Source organism: Populus trichocarpa, chromosome 6, assembly GCF_000002775.5.
Source record: "Populus trichocarpa isolate Nisqually-1 chromosome 6, P.trichocarpa_v4.1, whole genome shotgun sequence".
NCBI lineage: Eukaryota > Viridiplantae > Streptophyta > Magnoliopsida > Malpighiales > Salicaceae > Populus > Populus trichocarpa.
Genome location: NC_037290.2, coordinates 23576083 through 23596186, shown reverse-complemented (window position 1 = coordinate 23596186; position 20104 = coordinate 23576083). Strand labels below are relative to the sequence as shown.

The window sequence follows — 20104 nt, the reverse complement described above, 5'->3', positions numbered from 1 at the left end:
TCTCATTATTCAAGCCATCGATTTTGAATAGTACATCGATTTGAATTTAATTTTTTTTAAGTTTTATTATTTATTATTATATTTTTATTTTTCTCAATTTTTTTATAGGGTAATTTTGATCTCACATTCTAGATCAGAGATTCATTTAGTTAATTTAGGTTGACTTGAATATTTTGTTGTTGTATTTTTTTTATTTCATCTTTAATTATTTTATCTGCCTAGGAGTTGATCTTAATTGTTTTTTTAGTTTCTTTTGTACGAGGTTGTCTCATCTTCGTAAGCTGACTGTGAATTTATCGTGCTAAATAGAGTCATGTTTTTTTTTGTTGATTTTTAAAATTGATTTTTTTTCATTTCATCATTTAACGTTTGATTTGTTGGTAATTAAGCATCAAATTTTATTTTATTTTGTTTTTTTTTATATGGTTATCTCGTTCTTATTTAATTTTTACTTTATTATCAAATAACATCGTTAAGATATTTTAAAAATATTCAGAGTATTTTAAATAATATTGATAAACGTTCTTTTTTATTATTATTAGTCATTATTTTTTTATTTTATAATCATATTATTAAATTAACTAAAACTATTTAATCTATTTATTATTAATTATTTTCACTTTTTTAAAAAATACTATCAATTATACATAGTACAAACTCAAAGGGAAAGATATGAAATTATGAAAATAATTAAACAAGCAATCAAATTGAATAAGAATGAAATAGAGATCTAGATGGTTTGATCATTCGACTATGAAATCCTCTAAAAATCAATTATAAAAGTAATATTGACTCCTTCGGTACTGCTTCTCCATAGACTTGCCTTATCTTTATACCTTGCACGAGTTTAAGCAGCATTTTATACAAGACTCCAGCTATCACGACGAGTAGACTGCCATTAATATCGATATTCGATGCTCTCTAGCTGTCTAGCACGCTTGATCCATTCTTTTGGTTTTTTTCAAGTTATTATATTGGTTGCCTTCTTTTATTTGTTACTGTACTGTTTAAAAATTAAAAACCTGATTAATATTTTTTGGATTTGCTTTTTATATTATAATCTGATTTTATAATTCTGTTACGAGTTTAAAAGAACGAGTTGGCTTCAGTTTTATTAGATATATTTTTAATTTATTTTTTTAATTTTCTTAACACGTCTCTTTAAAACGATTATTAATGAAATCAAAGACCTAACCGTAGATATTTTTGTCCTCTTCTTTCTAGAACTTTCGGGTTTGAATTTATTTTCCGTTATTGAAAAAAATACCGATGATTAATGTGGAAGTAATGGTGTAGGAAAATTTAGAAATTTCAATACTAAAAAATCCATAGAACATTTACGATACAAATGGAACAATCAAGACCCACCAAAAACGGCTAGAAAATATCCGGAAGTGTTTTACACGCTCTAAACTCTTCGTCAGTGTGAGTTTACCTAATTTTAGCATGCCGAAAGTATCTGTTTTATTTTTTTATATATAGGCGTTTTTTTAGAAGAACACTATACGGCTATACGCCACCACTTGATGCTATAAACGGCGCCGTGTAAACAAAACACTCACTTCAAATTACAGAACGAAAAACCATCATTTGCAAGCTGTCAGAAAACCAATAAATGCCAGCCTGTAGATTCGGGCATCCCACGCTACCCGCAACACTGCCCAAACCCTCCCCCACCCCTCTCTCCCCTATATAAACGCCCCTTACCTGCCTCTACCAATCACTTCTCTTCAAAAACCACAAAAACTTTCTTTTACTTTCCCTTTCTTCAAATTTCAAAAAACCACAGCAAGCAAAAAAATGGCACTCTCAAAAGCAACTCTCATTGCCGTTTTGGCTTTAGCCTTCACTGTGCTCTCCGTTCACGCCGCTGCTCCTATGTCAGCTCCAGCTCCTGCACCAACCGCCGCTGCCGCCGGGATCTATCCTTCCTTGGGCTCGGTCTTTGTCGCAGCCATCGTGTCTCTCTTCCTTGGATACGGACTCAAGATCTGAAGGAGCTACATGGAGCTTGGAAACTGGGTGTGGGTTTGAGATTTATTTAGCGACGAGGGTTTTTACGGGTGGAGAATATAGGGTTGCTTAGTGAGAGTGGTATATATGAGTATTCTAGAGATTTAGTGTTTGAGGTTTTTATCGTATGGCTGGTGGTGCACAGTTGGTTATTGTGGATTTCACTATTATTATGAATAAATTCATTGGTTTATTTTAGTCTTTATGCTCTTTTTAATTTATGTTTTCATTTATTTATGGATTTATTGTTTTATTTTTTCTGCGATTGTAACTTCTGTCATTTTATATTAAAATTAATTTTTAAAACTGGGCATGAAAAGAGACAAGGAACAATCTGGAAGCCAAACAGTCACGAGAGTAAGGAAATGTAAATATTCTATATTACGAGTAATTTTAATTCCTCTGTGATTAATGGGTAATGCAGATTAATTTGAATTCCTTAACCACTAAGCTTAGTGGTCTATTGACCAATGCTGGCTCCACATGAAACAGTCCTATAATGCCTACCTTTTCCAGAGAAAGGAATCCCGATTATGCCTTTCCTTTCCAGGGAAAAGAATCCCTATTATGCCGACCACGTTTTCACGCCACTTTAATGTGTTCATAGAAATGCTTAACTTGTAAGTCACAAACCACCGCAAGCTGTGTGGCTTGGTGATTGGTCCCCGGATAGCTCATTGAGCATGTCCTTTGTTCGAGCCGTGTAAGGCTCTTGGGTTTGGGATTACTAGAAATTTGGATCTCCTATTTACCAGAGAAAACTTGCGAGTCACAAGTCCTAAATGCTCTTCAATTAATGATAACCCTCTTGTTTATTTAATCACTATTAGTTTGTGCTAACCATTGTAACGTGGTTGTGATTATTGCTATTAAACACACCCATAAAAAGCTTCCCCAATGTTAAAGCTTGGGTTAATTAAGGCACCGTTTGGGCTACCACTGTTTCGTTAAATTTTATTTTTAATTATTTTTTTATGTATATTTGTATTGTTTTAGTGTATTTATGTTAAAAATAAATTTTAATAAATAAAAAATATATATTATTTTAATACATTTAAAAAAAACACATTGAAAAATAGTATCTATCACTGTAACAAACACCATCTAAAACATTGTACGTAAATCATTTACAAAGAATTTAGGAATAATTCGTGTGTTTATTGTTGTGGATTAATGTGAGTTTTAGAAGAAAATATATTAAAATATTATATATATATATATTTATAATTATATATATAATATTACAATATTAAATTAAAAAAATAAAATTAAAAAATTAATTTGATATAATTTCAAATAAAATATATTTTGAAAACGTAACAGAAGCAATTTAAAAACGGTTTGTAATAACTGAGACAAAAATATCCCAGTGCTTGATTTAATATTTGCTGTCACCTGTCTAGAACACATAAGAATCCATCGTTGAATTCAGGAGACCATGAGTCAGCTGCTCTCTTCCCCGTAGTTTATGCTGAATTAATTATGGATTTATTATTATTCCAGCGGAACGCAAAATCTGATGTGGCATGGCACCTGTACCTGCTCCCACTAAAACTATGTTCCCCCTTCCTCTTGCTTCATGCTAAACGAACCAATCATCAGAGTCCACGTATTCTAAAACCATGTGAAATGGGAAGAATTAATTTGTTTATTAGAAGAAGAATATTATTGTCAGCTTAATCAATAGTATGTGGTTGCAATAGGGAATTGTTAGATTACTACGCTCTCACATTCGCCGCGTCATTAAACTGGACAGCTGTAACCAAAGGACAATAGATTCTGTTTCCTCAACAGTAATGATCTGGAAATTTCGGTGATGTTTTTTTTTTTTATGATGTTCGAATGAGTTTGTATACATTTTAATTAATTAAACAGGTTTTAAAATTAATGATTATATAAATTAAGATTTGTTAATGATTTTTTTATTAGAGTAGATGTGTATGTGATGTAGTTTTAGACACAAGTTTTTTTTAAAAAAATGATAAGGGCTAAAAAGTAGAGTTCTTTTTCCTTATGTATTTATTATGTATTTAATACTGTGATATAAATTATTTTTTAATTAAAAATATATTAAAATATTTTGTTTTATTTTTTACATTAGTAAATCAAAATTATATAAAAAATATCTTTAGTTAAAAATAATTTAAAAAATACTCTAAAGATAGACATTAAAATGCAAAAAAACAAACACTAATATTTTAGATTTAGATGAATCGTAGAATCTTCTAAAAATGCTGAAAACTTGTTTGACAAACTTCATCGCATGGTTATTGAATCTTAACTTTGCCGGTGAATTAGATGGGTGAAGGATAAGGTTGTCTTTTCGTGGGTACCTTCAGAGGCCAAGGCCCAAACACAGCAAAACCTAGTCACATCTTCTAAAATCACCCATCTTTATACAGCTGCTCCGAAGTAACAGCAGAGCCTGCGTACGTCATACAGAAGGCCTACTCCGAAAATTTAACTAGTCAATTTCTACGATGTTCTAGATTTTTTTTTAATATATATATATATATATATATATAAAACAATTAAAACAGTATCATTTTATTAAAACAAACCTATTTAGAGAGTGTTTGGCTATGCGTTAGCTTCTGTGTTTTTTGTCAAACTCAGTAACATAACGTTTGGTTATTTTCAGCGGCTGTGTTTTAGCCATGGAACCCACGAAAATTTGATGTTTCACCTGCGGTTTTGCAGAAGCAATATTTCCATGCTTCTTCTGCGTTTTTTAAAAGTGAAGAGCTGCACTCTTCACTGTTCACATAAGTGAACAATGGGGTTGGCTCTCCACTGTTCACTTATGTGAACAGTGGAGTGTTTCCGGTTGGACCGGGTCCGGTTCAAAGCAATGCATTGAACCGGGTCCGACCCAGTAAAAAAAATTTATTTTTTTTAATTGTGTTTTATTTGAAAAATTAGAAGAAGATCGCTTGATGATGTAGCATTTGCAGAATTTGATCGCAATTCCAATTTTGTTCTTGCCGGGTCCGATTCAGTAAAAAAATTCAATTTTTATTTTTATTTTTAATTGTGTTTTATTCAAAAAAATTAAAAGAAGATCATTTGATAACGTAGCATTTGCAGAATTTGATCGCAATCTCAATTTTATTTATTTTACCTAATGTTGTTGCGCGCTTAAGAAACCATGAAAAATATAGTCCTTGTTGGATAGATTTCGTACGTGATGAAATTGTATATAGTTTAATGGAACAATAAAAAATATTTGATATCAATATTATTTATTTCATGATGTAATAGTATTAGTTAAATTTACAATATATATATATATAACCTCAGTTTAAAAAGCATTCTTTTAACCAAACACATTAAACTATTTTTTGTTCAACCTTAATTTCAATCACAGTTTTAACCAAACATATATTTTTTCAAACCAACCTCAATTAAAAATACTTTTTATAAAATAATTTTTTTCAAACCACAACCACAACAGCTACCGCAATACCAAACACACTCTTAAGATAACACTCAAGCCGAGCAAACCGAGTCGGTGGGGATAAAGAACCTCAACAAGTAGAATATAGAAGTGATCTAGAAAGAAATGGCATCACAACATCAAAACGGTGGTCGGAGCCCCGAACTTAGGCACGATCCAGTAACAAACCGATGGGTCATTTTCTCACCTGCCCGTGCAAAAAGACCCACTGATTTTAAATCAAAAAACCCTCAAAACCCCAACCCCAACAACAATTCCTTATGCCCTTTCTGCATCGGCAACGAGCATGAGTGTGCGCCCGAGATCTTCCGAGTCCCACCCGACCTGAATGACCCGAATTGGAAACTCCGGGTCATTGAGAATCTCTACCCTGCCCTGAGCAGAAATCTTGAGTGCCCATGTGAGGAAAAGCAGGGCATGGAGTTTCCAGGTCGGGTCATTGGAGGTTTTGGGTTTCACGATGTGGTGATAGAGAATCCAGTTCATTCGGTCCAGCTAAGTGATATGGAGCCGAGAGAGATTGGTGAAGTTTTTTTGGCTCATAAGAAGAGGATTCAGCAGATTATGAGTGTTCAATCCATTAAATACGTGCAGGTTTTTTTTCTTCTTCTTTTTAGTGAATTTGTGTGTGTTTTTGGTCATGTTCAAAGTATGAGTAGATTTTTCAGTGCTTTTGGTGATGGTTTTTTTTCTTGAATCTTAAATTTGTAGCAAAACAAGTTGAGCTATGGTTTTCTTTTTCGTGTTTGTCTATAACAACGGTCTTTGCTTTCCACTTTAAGGTGTTCAAGAACCACGGCGCATCTGCTGGAGCATCGATGAGTCATTCTCATAGCCAGATACTGGCTCTTCCCGTTATTCCTTCATCAGTTTCTGCTCGACTTGAGGGCATGAAGGAGTACTTTGAAAAGACTGGAAAATGCAGTCTCTGTGAAGTTCGAGCAAAAGAACTCGTGATTGATGAATCATCCCATTTTATATCCATTGTTCCTTTTGCTGCCACATTCCCTTTTGAGATATGGATTATTCCCAGGGTTCACTCTTCTCATTTCCATGAACTTGATTTTGAGAAGGTAAATTCTCAGTTATTGGTTCTACTTTCTACAAATCGGATCTTTTATTTTGCACAAATTTTCAAATTTTGAGGATCATAGAGATATAATTATCATTTTTGATGAGTTCTATGCTACAATTATTGGTAGTTACAACTTCTAAAGAGGAAAAAGGGTGTGAAGACATTCATCAAAAAATCATTATATACATGTGTGATACTTTAGAATATTTTGTTAGTTCAAATTTAAACCACAATGAGAAACAAGGGTGGTATTTCTTGATTTTGTTGAACCCAGAATTTTGATTTTAAGTGTTTGTGGCTTGAGCTTGGAGCAACTATTGCCCTGTGCCAGTTTAGACCTCAAACCTTAAAATAAGTACAGGATATGTTTGAAAGGTGTCTTTGGATCCCTTTTGTTTTGATAATTATTGTTATAATTTTTCCAAAGAAAAGGAAGATTTTTTCTTTTTTCTTTTGTCTTCAGAAATAAAAAGAACTATTGTTAGTACATAGACAATTATAAAGCTAATAAGCTTTATATTTATCTGGGAAAAAACTAAGATCTCATCAGATGGAATACCTAGAAGTAGATTAATGAGATAAAAGCAGATTTAATGTGGATGTTTATTTAAGGATAACTTAACTTGCTAGATGATAGTTTATGATAAAGCAATAGACTATGATTCTGCATGTAAAATTCTTTCGACTTGTTTTTCTCTGTGAAGTATAAGATATGTACATTTTATTCATGTACTTTATGTAACCTGTAAACCATGTGATGCTTTTGAGCCATAGATACTAGTTTTTTTCTGTAATTTTCATTGCTCATAGTAGGGTCCTTCTCTGTGATTATCATTTTATCCTGATTTATATGCAATTCTGCAGATGGTTGATCTCGGCGGATTGCTGAAGCTCATGCTTAGGAAGATTTCTCTACAGTTGAACAACCCACCATTTAACTTCATGATCCAGACTTCTCCCGTTCAGATTAAAGAATCAGAATCATGTTATACTCACTGGTTCTTACAGATAGTCCCTCAATTAAGTGGGGTTGGGGGTTTTGAAATTGGAACTGGTTGTTACATAAATCCTGTTTTGCCCGAGGATGCTGCAAAAGTTATGAGGGAAGTTAATCTTCCAATGCAGGATTGAACTGATCTGATCGCATTCATACCTGTAATATTTAATTAGAAATAAATGAGACAGTCGAAAAGAAAGATTACTGTGGAGAAGAGAGTCCCATTTTATAGAATCTATTGACACCATTTCTTTTTGGTATTTATGCTTGTCTTCCTCAAGGCTGCTGCTTTCCCTTTGTCGCTAGTACTAGATTTTTTTTGTCCTCACTATACTACCACGGGTCTAAGACAATATTTTTTTAAACGTCGAAAATGATGTAAAGGTGATGATAACTTGAGTTAATAGATGTTAATTTGTTTGACTATGTGAGATATGAGATCATGATATTTTATAGAATTAAAAATAAAAAAATCATCAAATTTAAAGTTTAATATCTAATCTCAAATGATAAAACTAAAAAACAAAATTAATTTAAAAAAAAAATGTTAAAGAACAAATTTGAGTTAACCCACTGCAAATCAGAATATGAGAATATGAGATCAAGACTAAAAATTTTATTTTTTAAAAAAATAATCAAGAAAAAAATATCAAATTCAAATATCAAATTCAAATAAAAAAGAAACAATAAAAAAAAACATGACTCATCTTAAGATAACTTGGCTAACTCACGATCCAAGATAACTCTATAAAAAAAAACATAAAAAATAAGAAAGTTTGAAACTCAGTAGCCTAGTGTCAAGAAATAAAACTGAAAAATAAATTGAAAAACAAATATTGAAAAAAAATCTGAAACAACTCGAGTTAACTTGATTAATCTGTAACCCATAATCATTTTAAAAAATAAAAAAATGATAAAAAAAAAGAAATTAAAAGAATAAGAATCAAAATTGGATATGAAAATAAATGAGATAAAATGTCAAGGGAAAATTTGAAAAAAGAACAAAATAAGAAAGGGGTAAAAAAGTGAGATACAGGGAATGAGAATTAGAATTAAACAAAAAACTAAGTGAATTCAGATGTGGAGGGACAAAATTGAAGGAAAAAAAAACAAAAAAAAAATGGTAGAAGAAGAGAAATTAAAATAATTGGGACCAAGATTTGATAAGAAAATAAATAAAATAAAATGTTGAGGGATAAAATTAAAAAATTAAACAAATCAGGAAAAAAAACAACAATCAAGAGAATGAGTATCATATTTGATATTAAAACTAAATAAAACAATATAAAAAAAGATAAAACTGAAAGAAAGAAATTATAAAAAAGAATACAAAACAAATAAAAACCAATTAAAAGAAGAATGATCATAATTGAAAGAAAAAAATAAATGGGAGGTCAACTTTGAAATTTGGTTGACTGCACGGATTTTAAAGAAAGAGAAAAAAGAAAAAGAGAAGAAGAAAAAACCATACCCGCATCAAACCACCGCAAATTGAACTACATGTATCGCACCATCAGCTTCACTGCCACATGATGTTTGGACAACACAACAATTGGATTTTTTGGCTGTTAGAAGATGTCGCATGCATTGCTCTAAAGTTGCAGGCGGTTTTCACTTAGTTGGCTTGTACATAGCATGCAAAAGCTACTTTTTAGTTTTTATTATTATTTTTCTTTTCTAAAAGACTGACTTGCCCCAATTAAAATAGATTATAACATAAAAACATGATAAAAATATTAAAATACACCTCGACCCATTCTTTAGTGTTTTTTTTTACATGTTCAGCAATGAAGTAATTGTCTTTAAAAAAATAGGAAATGATGGAAAAGACCCTCTTTTTCTTTGTTTTTTTTTGTTAACTTCTCAAGGATATTTATGTAATTTAATTAAGTAAAAAATAGTTAAGAGACCATTGTATCTCCAATTAATTTCATAATATCAAATGAACACCCTAAGAAATACCATACTACCTTCATTGAAAGGCCATTTGTTTGTTTTAATGAAATGTAAGAACACCATTGTACTTTAGCAATTCACAGTGCAATGTGTCTTGCCCTTCAATAAAGGACCGACAGGGTTTAGTGCTTTCTTAATCATCAAAAACATTGGGTAACTATACGTATTATTTGTTTCTCAAAATTTCAAAGAATTTTCTATCCGAATTGGATTGAATAATTCAGTTTTTTATTTAAAAAATATTGCTCAGCCCCATCTATTTTCAAGGGAAGGAAAATGATATCAAATAAAATCCACGCGCGAGTATGTGACTAGGTGCAAGCATTTCATTGCGTTGTTTCTGATCGTATCGTATACTTGCTTGGCATACACTCCCAATTTCACACCATTTTCCATCCACTGTACATGTACTTACGGAAATGGAGTATTTATTTTAGCTAATCACTCCATACTAACTCTGAGGCGTTTTATTAAAATATCAAGTTCTGATCGTCTTTTTTTTTTTCTTTAAAAAAAAAGGTCTTAGAATTTAAGTAATTCCAAAGAAAATATGACAATTTGATCGAAAAGAGGGCAATGAGTGGAGCGAAGAGTTTTTTAAAATTTTATTTTTTTAAAATTAATTAATTTTTTATTTTTTTAAATCGTTTTATCGTTCGCATATTAAAAATAAAATTTAAAAATTATAAAAAATATTATTATAATATATTTCTTTAAAAAAAAATGCTTTTAATCGTTAACACTATCCCTAACATCCTCTTACCAGTGTATTTTATCCTCATTTTAATCGATGATTAATTCTGGATGCCAAATTATTGTATTTTAAATTTAATCTTCAATTATCCTGGAAGTAAAAACAGTCGTGATGCTTTCACAAGATACACATATCCCTAGGAACACATATTTCTTGATGCACTGCAAAATCCACATTGACCAGCATCACCCATTTGCTTAAGATCCAAGGCATAGATCAACTCGATGACCGATTCGGACTCGACCTGAATTCGTGTAAAAACCTAGTTTTTTTTTTTTCCTTTCCTATAAACAACAACATTCCAGGTTTTTGTTTTATTAAAAAAAAATGCTTCAATTGACCTAAAATAACCCATCAAATTCACTATATAAGACGAGAAATCAATTGAAAAAAATCGAAGGTTAGAGGCTTAGGGAATAGGAAGGAGTTGTTTTTAAGAAAAAACATATACGACTGAAATTTTATCCTTTTCTTTCTTGCAGGAGGTGAAAGGTCATGATTTATACAGTACGGGGGAGCCAGCGTTTTTCTTACCTCCTCCGAGAAAAAAAACCCAACAAATTCCAACGATGTTTTGTCATCAACATCCATCTTCCTCCCAGGTACATTTGTGATTTGTCCACAGTTTTTTTCCTAGTCAGAGTCAGAATCCACGTTTCCCATGGCCTTCAACCCTCTCGGTCTCTACATGGAAAATACAAAGATGCTACTTGTCAAGCTCATAATAGACCCGGCATTACAGCAACAATCATACTGATGTGAAAATAAATACTTATGGTTCATCGTTTAGAGTACCTTCTTGGTGATCTTCTTCTCTCTCACTTCATACCGTTCTAGTGTCAAATCACATAGCCATGCTCCAGGACTCACAAGCTGCGCAGCATAAACCAGAATCAGAGTTCCCTCTAGAAAATTGAAATTTCAAACACAACCCAACACAGTTCATGGACAAAAAAATAAAAAAAATAAAAAACAATAGCACCATTTTTAATTGTGGACTTTCCCTCCCCCTTCGATTTAACCAAGAGCCACCACTTAAAAAAAAAAAAAAAAAGTTTTAGCTATGAAGGAATGACCATTTGCCTATAAAGTAAAAAATATTCCCAAAATATCGCACAAAACAACTCTGAAATACATAGATAATCTACAATGGAAAATAGATTAAAAGATGGGCCAAACAAAAGTTGGTCATTGACAAGGCGCCGTTAGGTTCATGTCACTTTTGTCGGCTACTCTAAAGATAAGCATGGTGGTGTACATTAAAATCCTCACCCGACACATTTACTCTAATTTAATCTAATGCTTTACTACAATTCGGTCACAAACCTAAATTTTCATGATGCATGGTTATGTTTTTTAAAAGCAACTTTTATTTGAAAATATATTAAAATATATATTTCTTAATTTTAATATTATCATTTCAAAACTATAATATAAAAAAAAATGGGGCCTTGACAAACTTCAACACCAGATGCGCACCCTTGTTATCTGTATGCCCTCATGGAGTTCCCTAGGTTTTTTTTTTTTTTTTCAAAGGAAAGTTTCATGGGTTGTTGCTTATAACCGAAGCATAAATTATAGTATCGCATGAACAATAATGGCAAAACATATCTGTCTAAGTGTGGGCGGTCCACAATGACAATCGTGCTGATAGCAATAATGGGTGATCAGTCGTATTATTATTATTATTTTACTCAAATCAATTTAATATTCTCCCCGTCATTGTCATGTAAATAGTCAAAAAAAATAAATCAATAAATCTATCTTTAGTTGAAAATTCGATAACCTAGCACGTGCCAGATGATTCAGCCAGCCAAACCCCACTCAGATTGTGAGCTGATCAAATGGCTTTCTAGTGCCCGGCATATTCGGGATAAAAAAGGAATGCGCACCTACCTATTAATTGCTAAAATAATGGCCTGTGAAAATGCATTAAACTATTCGCATGATAATTTCCTATTAATTGTTTCTTTTCGGTAAATGCCCTATTTATTCTTAAAATTTAAAAATAATCTTAACATTCGAAATTACCAGTGCGGACCCCTAATTTCTCGTAGTAAGCAACTAAGAAATACACAGAAAGAAAAGAGGAGAAAAGGTTAGTGCTAACAAACTTAGGTTATTATTGGTTAACAGGTAGACATCCACGGCTTGATTGACACGTACAACAAGTGCATCTGTCGCTTTACACGCTTTCCTAGCTTTTACAGGCAAAGAAAAACACCAAAAAGCAGAACAAAATAGATGCCGTGTTTCTATATAATTGTTTTTAAAAGTGTTTTTTTATTTAAAAACATATTAAAATATATATTTTTTTTATTTTTAAAAATTTATTTTTTATTTCGGCATATTAAATTAATATAAAGAAAAAATAAAATTATTTAAAGAAAAAAATTAAAAAAACAATAGTGCAATTGTGTTGCCCCAAACAAGGTCCAGATATATTGTTTGACACAACTTTTAAAGTTTTTTAAAAAGATTTTTATTTGAAAAAATATTAAAATCATATTTTTTTAATAATTTAATGTTAAAATTAAAAAAACTAAATATTAAAAAACATATTTTAAAAAGACTCTACTCCACAATCCGTACACTCTCTAAACTTGCAATTCACGACGGTATCCTTGAAATTTGTGTTCTATTTTTTTCCACCGCCACCCATCACACTTGTACCTTGTGATATAAATGCTTGTACCTTACACTGCATATGATCTTTTTTTGTGTTTTACAATTCTATCCTTTTTGAAAGATCTACAAAATGGGTGAAATAGGTAATGAGACAAGACACTGATCATCTAGTAGTTATGGGTTTACTTTTTCTAATCTTCAAATAAGATTGTAAAATAACAATTAAGAAGATAATCAAACATAGACTGCTAGAATAAAAACTTGAAATAAAAAAACAAGGAAGTAGAAGGGTCTTACATTGAGGGTGCGTTGAATGAACTTGGCTCTCTTTTTGGGTCTTTGAGGCAACTTAGACCCTTTAAAGGCAAAGAAATCTTCCTCTTTCTCTTTATTAGTTAAAGCAATAACAAACTTTGGTGGCCAAACTGGTGGTGGTGGTGGCGGCGGCGGTTCTCCACTCCCCCCAGAAGATGACCTTCCTCCTTTCTTGCTATCCGAAGAAGCCGCGGGTTTGTTATTATGGTTGTGGTTCTCATGGTTGTTGCTGCTGTGGTGGTGGTGGTGGTGGTGGTGGTTGCTTCTCTCATCGTGCGCACCCTTGTCCGGTGAAGCAATCCTTCTCAAACCACCGCCGTTACCCTGGCCTCCTCTCATGACACTTGAATTCTCTGAGTTCCTATTGAAATTAACAACACAAGCATGGAACAAACAACATCAAACAAACAAAATTAGACCATATGCGACACGACTGACTAGGAAATACAATAAAAGTAACACATCTGAAGTGTTTTTATGTAAAGTAGTAAAAAAAAAATAAAGATTTGAAGTGGGTAATTATGAAATTACAAGAATACCCTTTGAGGAGTTTCGATTGATCATAGATCGGTGGGTGTGACTGGCTAGAATCTCGACGGGTTTTGCGTAGAAAATGGGGTTGTGGGTTTTTTCGCTTCTTTCGTGGACCATATAGGCCTTTAATGGAGGGGTGTGCTAGTGGGAGGTGTTGTTTAATTTTCTTATATACGCCTTTGTTGATGTTTGAGAGAGAAAGAAGAATGGAGATTCTATTTCTATTCGGGTTTCCAACCAACGTGAGCAGCTGGTCTTTTTAGCTGGTTTTTTGTGGCCGTTGGATTTTGTTTTTGCTCCTTTTTAGGGGTTCAGATTACGTATTCAATTGTAAGATAAAGTGGACCAGATTCCTAATCCTATGTGTAATCGAACGGTGGATGGTGTTTTTTTTTTTTTTTTCAATTACGGTAACTCGGGTGGGGCTTGTCTTTTCAATGTTATCGACTCGCCCCATGCCCGTTGTGGATTAGAATTTGAGAGGTTACGATCAAGTTTGATAGGCCTGCTACAGACCAAACTACAATAGGAAAAGCCGAACCTAATTCAGTCTTTGTACTATAATATGTTAATTCCGACAGTCATTTGGACCAAAGAATTCCTTGATAAAAGCATACAATTCATGTCACATTTCTAATGTTTTCATGCACCTGAATTCTGTTAAGAGAAATTGCAACTAGTTCTTCAACAATCACCATAGCTATCACTAAGGTTTTGGCAGTCAGAAGGATCAACCCTAGATGGGGGGCGATGCTACGAAGTTGTATCAGCCAAATCAGAGAGTAAGTGATGACCAATTCCTAAATTCTTACCTTTCTGTATAAAAACCATCAATCAAGTTCTTGGAGTTTCCCTCTTGAGGACTCCGTCCTAGATCATTAAAATAGCAAAGAGGAGCAGCCTATTTTACTCGAGAACCCAATTTTGACTCGGAAGAAAGGCTAGAGAGAAGGCGCTTTCATGCACTTACCATGAGCTCTACTCCTGAGCCATACACATGCGCCCACCTGACCAATCGGAAAGTGGACAAATATAAGCCTCATATAATATTTTACCCAAGCAAGCAAAATTGTTTGATCTTTTCAAGAATTTGATCAAACCTCTAAGCACCTGTTACATTAAAGTAGCAAGTTGCATGTTGAAGATGAAATATTTTATGAGGCCCATGTATTTGCCATCACAGCATCAGTCAGGCCAGGTGGGGGTTTAAAAGTCAAGGGCACCCACGACGTGTGGCCTTCTTATCCATTTCTAGAACAGCCATGTCCACCCCACCTAAAGAATGCATGTCAGACTCGTACCCTTATCCCTACAGTGAACGCATTTGATTATTTCTGCTCGCAAGTCACAGAACTGAAGGGTCCTATACACATGATCGATCATCAAAAGCACTGTAGAGATAAGGTAAGGTGTCGAGTTCTCTTAAGGCCCAACCATGACAATGGTGCATTTAAGAAAATGCCGCAGCTGGAACCACTCAACCAGCACATGTACGTCTGTGAATGCTACTCTATTCAACCACTCCAGTCCACACCATAATGCCTCCAAAAACTACGAAAGCCCCGAATTTCCCAAGGAAAAGTAGTCTTCCAATGAAAACCACACCATCAATCATGGACAAGGGGAAAAAAAAAAGTCATTGAAATTATTCTGTAGTGCTCTAATTTATGGGCTGATTTTCGTTGAAGTTAAATCCTAAGGCACTCAGTATAAAAATATAGAAAAATCCCAAATATACCATGAAACTATTAAGGTGGTATCGATTTCACACCCAGACTATTTCTCATATCAATTTTATCATTAAATTATCTTGATTTATCAATTAATAAAAACAATAAGTTCCCTAAGAAATGAAATATCTTTAATATTAAAAAATAATTTGGATGAAGATATCGATAGAAATCTTTAAAATAGATTGAAGTTATTAATTCAGAATTTTTAAAAATATGATAGTAAAATTGATATAAAAAAATTGGTTTTAAGTGTAAAATTGAGAAAATAGTTGAAGGATACTTTGGGAGGGAATGGACCAAATCGTGCACATAAACGGTGGGACCCAAAACCCTCCTCCCTAATCAATTATTGAAAAGCCTAAAATCTCCTAAGACTGTCACTCTATGATCCATATGCTAACTAAAAAGTTTCTAAACCATGTAGAGCCTTGAAGGGAAGGTGAAAAATGCTAAGATATGATTCAGGAACGAAAACTGTAAATTTGCCGCTTGAATAAAATAAACGACAAACACGACCCAGTAAGAATCGTGGGCCCAGCCCACAACCCGATCCATATTCCACCACCACATCCCGACAACCTCAAGAGAATCAACACCCCCATCACATAAGCTCAAAATTTCCTCCATCACATCAAGTAAAAAGTTCATTTAAAATTCACGTGCTGTATGGTAAAAGGAATGGATCTGTACCTTAAACTCCGCTGAGGTGGCGGCGGTGGAGGAGTAGGCGGACGTTGGCGGAGATTAAAATATCCGTTACTGTGATTGGTGGGATTATTGTTGTTGCTGCTGCTGTTGTTTGTACTTCTTGGCTGATGATCAGAGGTGTCGATGTTATCAGCTCTAACAACCCGACGGTCCACCCGAACAGTTGTCTTATGAACCAGAGCGGTCGAGACGTCCTTGACTTGGACTTTCATACACCTGAGCCGCTTCCGGTTCCCCCACTGCAATACAAAATCAGACGACGTCGTTTGTCCATTGGGATCTAAGCTGGTTCTCTGGGCACTGCTATGGGTGGTGGTGTTGCTCGTGCTACCATTATTATTGCTCCTCAATGAATCCTTTTCCATTTACTTTTTGTACACCTGTCCCATCCCACCAAAAAAAAAAAACAGAGGGAGATCAAGCTATTAACGTGGCTTCCTGCAACTTCCACAAAATTCAAATAAAAGAAGCCGGCCCTGGCTTGCGAGAAAATAAGGGAAAAGAAGAAATTGAAGCAAAAAAAAGGGATAAAGATTGGCGTAGGATGTGAATACTACGGGTTAGATTGTTCACAATTGAACAGTGGCCGTGAGATTGGAATCTCTTAAGGTGGATATGAGTGGAAATGTAAGAGATGGATTCAATCTATAAATGCATCTGTGAAGTTTTAAAAACTTTATCCGCGTGGAGAAACAAAGCACACAAGAAATTTCTCAAAAGTTCAGAGGAAGAAATTCAATTAGCTCCCCTTTGAGTGTCGAAACTCTTAAAAGTAGAAAAGACAAAAGCGAAGGTGGTGTTGTTGAGTAGCAGTTTGTTTCGGCCGAAGTTTTCTTGGTAACACAAATGGAGATCGTTGTCTGAGAAAATGATAGCGAGAACAAAAATTGAAAGCAAAGCTAGTTCTCTTGATTGCACGCAAAATCAGAGAGAAGAAAGGAAGAAAGCATCAAGAACAATTGAAAAATAAAAAACCGACCAGAAAGTGAGGTCAAAGTAAGAATTCTTCGGAGAGAAAAAGGTTGGCCTCAATACGAAAACCATGAAGGGAGGGAGAGCAATCGAGAGCCTGTGAAGAGAAAGATAGACACATTACCTAAAAACTTCAAACTTGTTGAAGAAATCTGCTGATTACCGGAGAAACTACTGGTTGTTCTTGGGACACTGTAGACTGCACAAGCAAAAACAGAGAAATCAATTGATGCTGAACGGAAAAAAACAGGGAGGCCTAGTAAATTGCAGCTACGAAACTGACAATCTAGAGTTGAACTGCATAATCAAGACTTGGATTCTCGTACCTTTCAATATCATTCAGATTTTGAGGAATTGTCTCTTATGATTATTCACCGATTCACAACACTTTGCTTTTTCTAGTTCTCTGTCTTTGCAGTATTCAAATCTTTTATCGGATTTTCAACTGAATGACATTTCAAAGGACTTTCATGTCAGATTCCGATCTTTGTGTATCCAGAAATCTGATTTAAAATTGTATCCTCTAACAGTACACCGTGTGAAGATGTCCTCCGAATTCTCTCTGAAACGGCTTAAATCTTTCACAATGTATCTGCAAAACAAAAAAGAACGAGACAAAGTCGTGATTACTTGAGGGAATTAGCCAGAAAAACATCCACAGAAATCGAGTTATGTTTTGAACTCCGAAGGTGTAATATTCTGATACCTTCTCCCTATAAATCTCAATGAAACGAAGCCCAATCTTCAAAACTCAAAATTAGTTTCGTAAATCAGAATCCAGCGTGGAACTCACTCCCTGTGAAAAGCACCTGCAAATCACTGCAAATGTACCTGTAGAAGAGAGAATCCAACAAGTTATTAACTACGTTTTCAGGTTCAACCACGTAACACTTGTACAAAATCAGATTACGTTTTCTTAATTACACACCTAAAACTCTTCTGTCTCCTTAAAAGTTACAGATCCTCGACATTTATCCAGTTCTCTTCAATCCCATTCAAAATCCCATGTTTGGTTAGCTAGAAAGAGAGAGAAAGTGCAAGAAATCTGGTACTGGAAACTGTGAAGAAGAGCCGACCAATACTACAGAGAGCTTCGTCTTCTTCTTCAATAAAACGAAACGAATGCTCTCTTTCTCTCCCCTTCAAACCCAGCCTTCCATACCCTTTCCACCTCTCCGTTATATCCAACCCTTCAATTCCGAGTATAAATAGCCCTTGATTCATAATCGACGGTCCGTATTAACCGTCAAAGGCCGTCCATTCCTTGCCACGTTACAACCTTTTCTGTGTTGCTGCTGTTGCATTTGGGCTCACGGTTCTCTCACTAGTCCAACGGAATCTTGAAGCGCGTTATGTGTTTTCTTTTTTGTCAAATTATTATAATATAAGTTGATCACGGTGTTATTTTATTTAACACCTGTCAGCTAACCATGGTTAAATTTAGTGAAGAAAATGAGCTCTGTCGATAATGTCGGGTTATTATTTCGGGATTGAAGAAATAAAGTAAGTTGAGATATAAGGATTGAGACGAAATAAAACAGAAATCGGAGTTATACTTGACAGTGTTATACAATATAAAATAAAAATTCACATGTCATGTTCTGTTGATGAGGAATATTACAATACAAGATATAAAAAATATATTTTATCATTGATGTATATTACTATTAAATTTAAAATGATTGAATAAATAAATATTATTATTTTTATCTTAGTTTATAATTAGCATTAGTTTTTTTTTAACCAGCTTAAATTGATAATCTTTTCACTTATCAAAATTTTATTAAAAAAATATATATAGAGAGGGCTATTTGTGAGAAAAGAAATTGGTTATATTTTTATCTTAATCCTTTTCTGCCTCTTCTTAAAATGAAAAAAAATAATAATTAAAAATATTTCACGAGATAAAAATAAAAATAATTATTTTTATTTTTTCTATGCAAGAACAATTACGAAATGAATTAAAAACACCTGGAAGGCATTCACATTCATATTCACGGTACTTAATTTTTAGCTAAAAAAATCATTTTAGCTAGCTCAATAGAAAATTTTATTTCTAAAATAATTGAGTATTTTTTTTATTAATTTTTAAATCAATTAAAAAACAAGAATCCAGTAATTAATGAAGTGGAACGGTGAAAGCAGGGCACATGCCGGAAATTGCGTATGCAGTTCTTATTTTCATGTTCTGCAAGGGAATTAGAGAGATTCCACCGAACCCGTATGCACACTTCAGTGAAGAAAATGAATAGAGGACAGAGAAAGACAACCAGTCAAACCAGAACAGGCTCAAAAGCAGAGGATGGAGCCAATAATTTTTTTTTTTTTTTTCCAAGCTATTGCTCAAATTATTGTTTATTGATTCAAAATCAAATAAATACCAAACATCAACATAAATTTTATTAATATCACCTATTTTATTCAAATTCTATGTTAATCCAAATAAATCAAACCGATCTAGACATAACTCATGCATCAATATTTAATGTACACAAAACAATCACAAACCTAACAAATAAATTCATAATTCAACACAAATAATCAAATTATTTTGAAATCCAAACACAAATTAACAATCCAGACAATTTAAATATTATACAAAAAACAAGCATTTGGTTCAAAAAATGATTTGAGTTCATAAATCGATCTTTCAAGGCGTTTAGCGTGTCTATAAGCTACTTGAATCATTATTAGCGCATGTACACGCGCTACCACCACTGTTGGCGAATGGATTCACACGCAGTTGCTACTAGTGGAGTGTAGGTTATTGGATCTGAAACTCCATGCCCCCTCTGCACTCCTAGATAGGGAGAATTGAATGGATTTATTAGGAAAATTAGTGATTCTAAAAGATATAAAATTTATTTTGATTTATTATATATTTTTAAACTGATATAATATATAGTAGTCATTTAAAACGGAATTAAACAGAATTTACAACCTTGCTCCTAATAGCTATTAT

General features: G+C 33.3%; 2 protein-coding genes across 2 annotated transcripts; one reads left to right on the top strand and one right to left on the bottom strand.

Moving 5' to 3' along the window:
• The first annotated feature begins 5493 nt into the window (after window positions 1-5493).
• Window positions 5494-7802, top strand: LOC7470722 (ADP-glucose phosphorylase). The gene is made up of 3 exons (XM_002309482.4): window positions 5494-6064; window positions 6253-6543; window positions 7410-7802. Exons 1-3 carry the CDS (start codon window positions 5576-5578, stop codon window positions 7674-7676), a joined length of 1047 nt encoding a protein of 348 aa, XP_002309518.3. The 5' UTR covers window positions 5494-5575; the 3' UTR covers window positions 7677-7802.
• A 2898-nt stretch (window positions 7803-10700) lies between these two features.
• Window positions 10701-18447, bottom strand: LOC7470721 (uncharacterized). Its single transcript, XM_024604014.2, has 8 exons — window positions 18071-18447; window positions 17849-17973; window positions 17469-17734; window positions 17267-17341; window positions 16153-16550; window positions 13178-13556; window positions 11048-11125; window positions 10701-10936 (listed from the first exon to the last, which is right to left on the bottom strand). Exons 5-8 carry the CDS (start codon window positions 16533-16535, stop codon window positions 10886-10888), a joined length of 891 nt encoding a protein of 296 aa, XP_024459782.2. The 5' UTR covers window positions 16536-16550; window positions 17267-17341; window positions 17469-17734; window positions 17849-17973; window positions 18071-18447; the 3' UTR covers window positions 10701-10885.
• Window positions 18448-20104: the final 1657 nt, after the last annotated feature.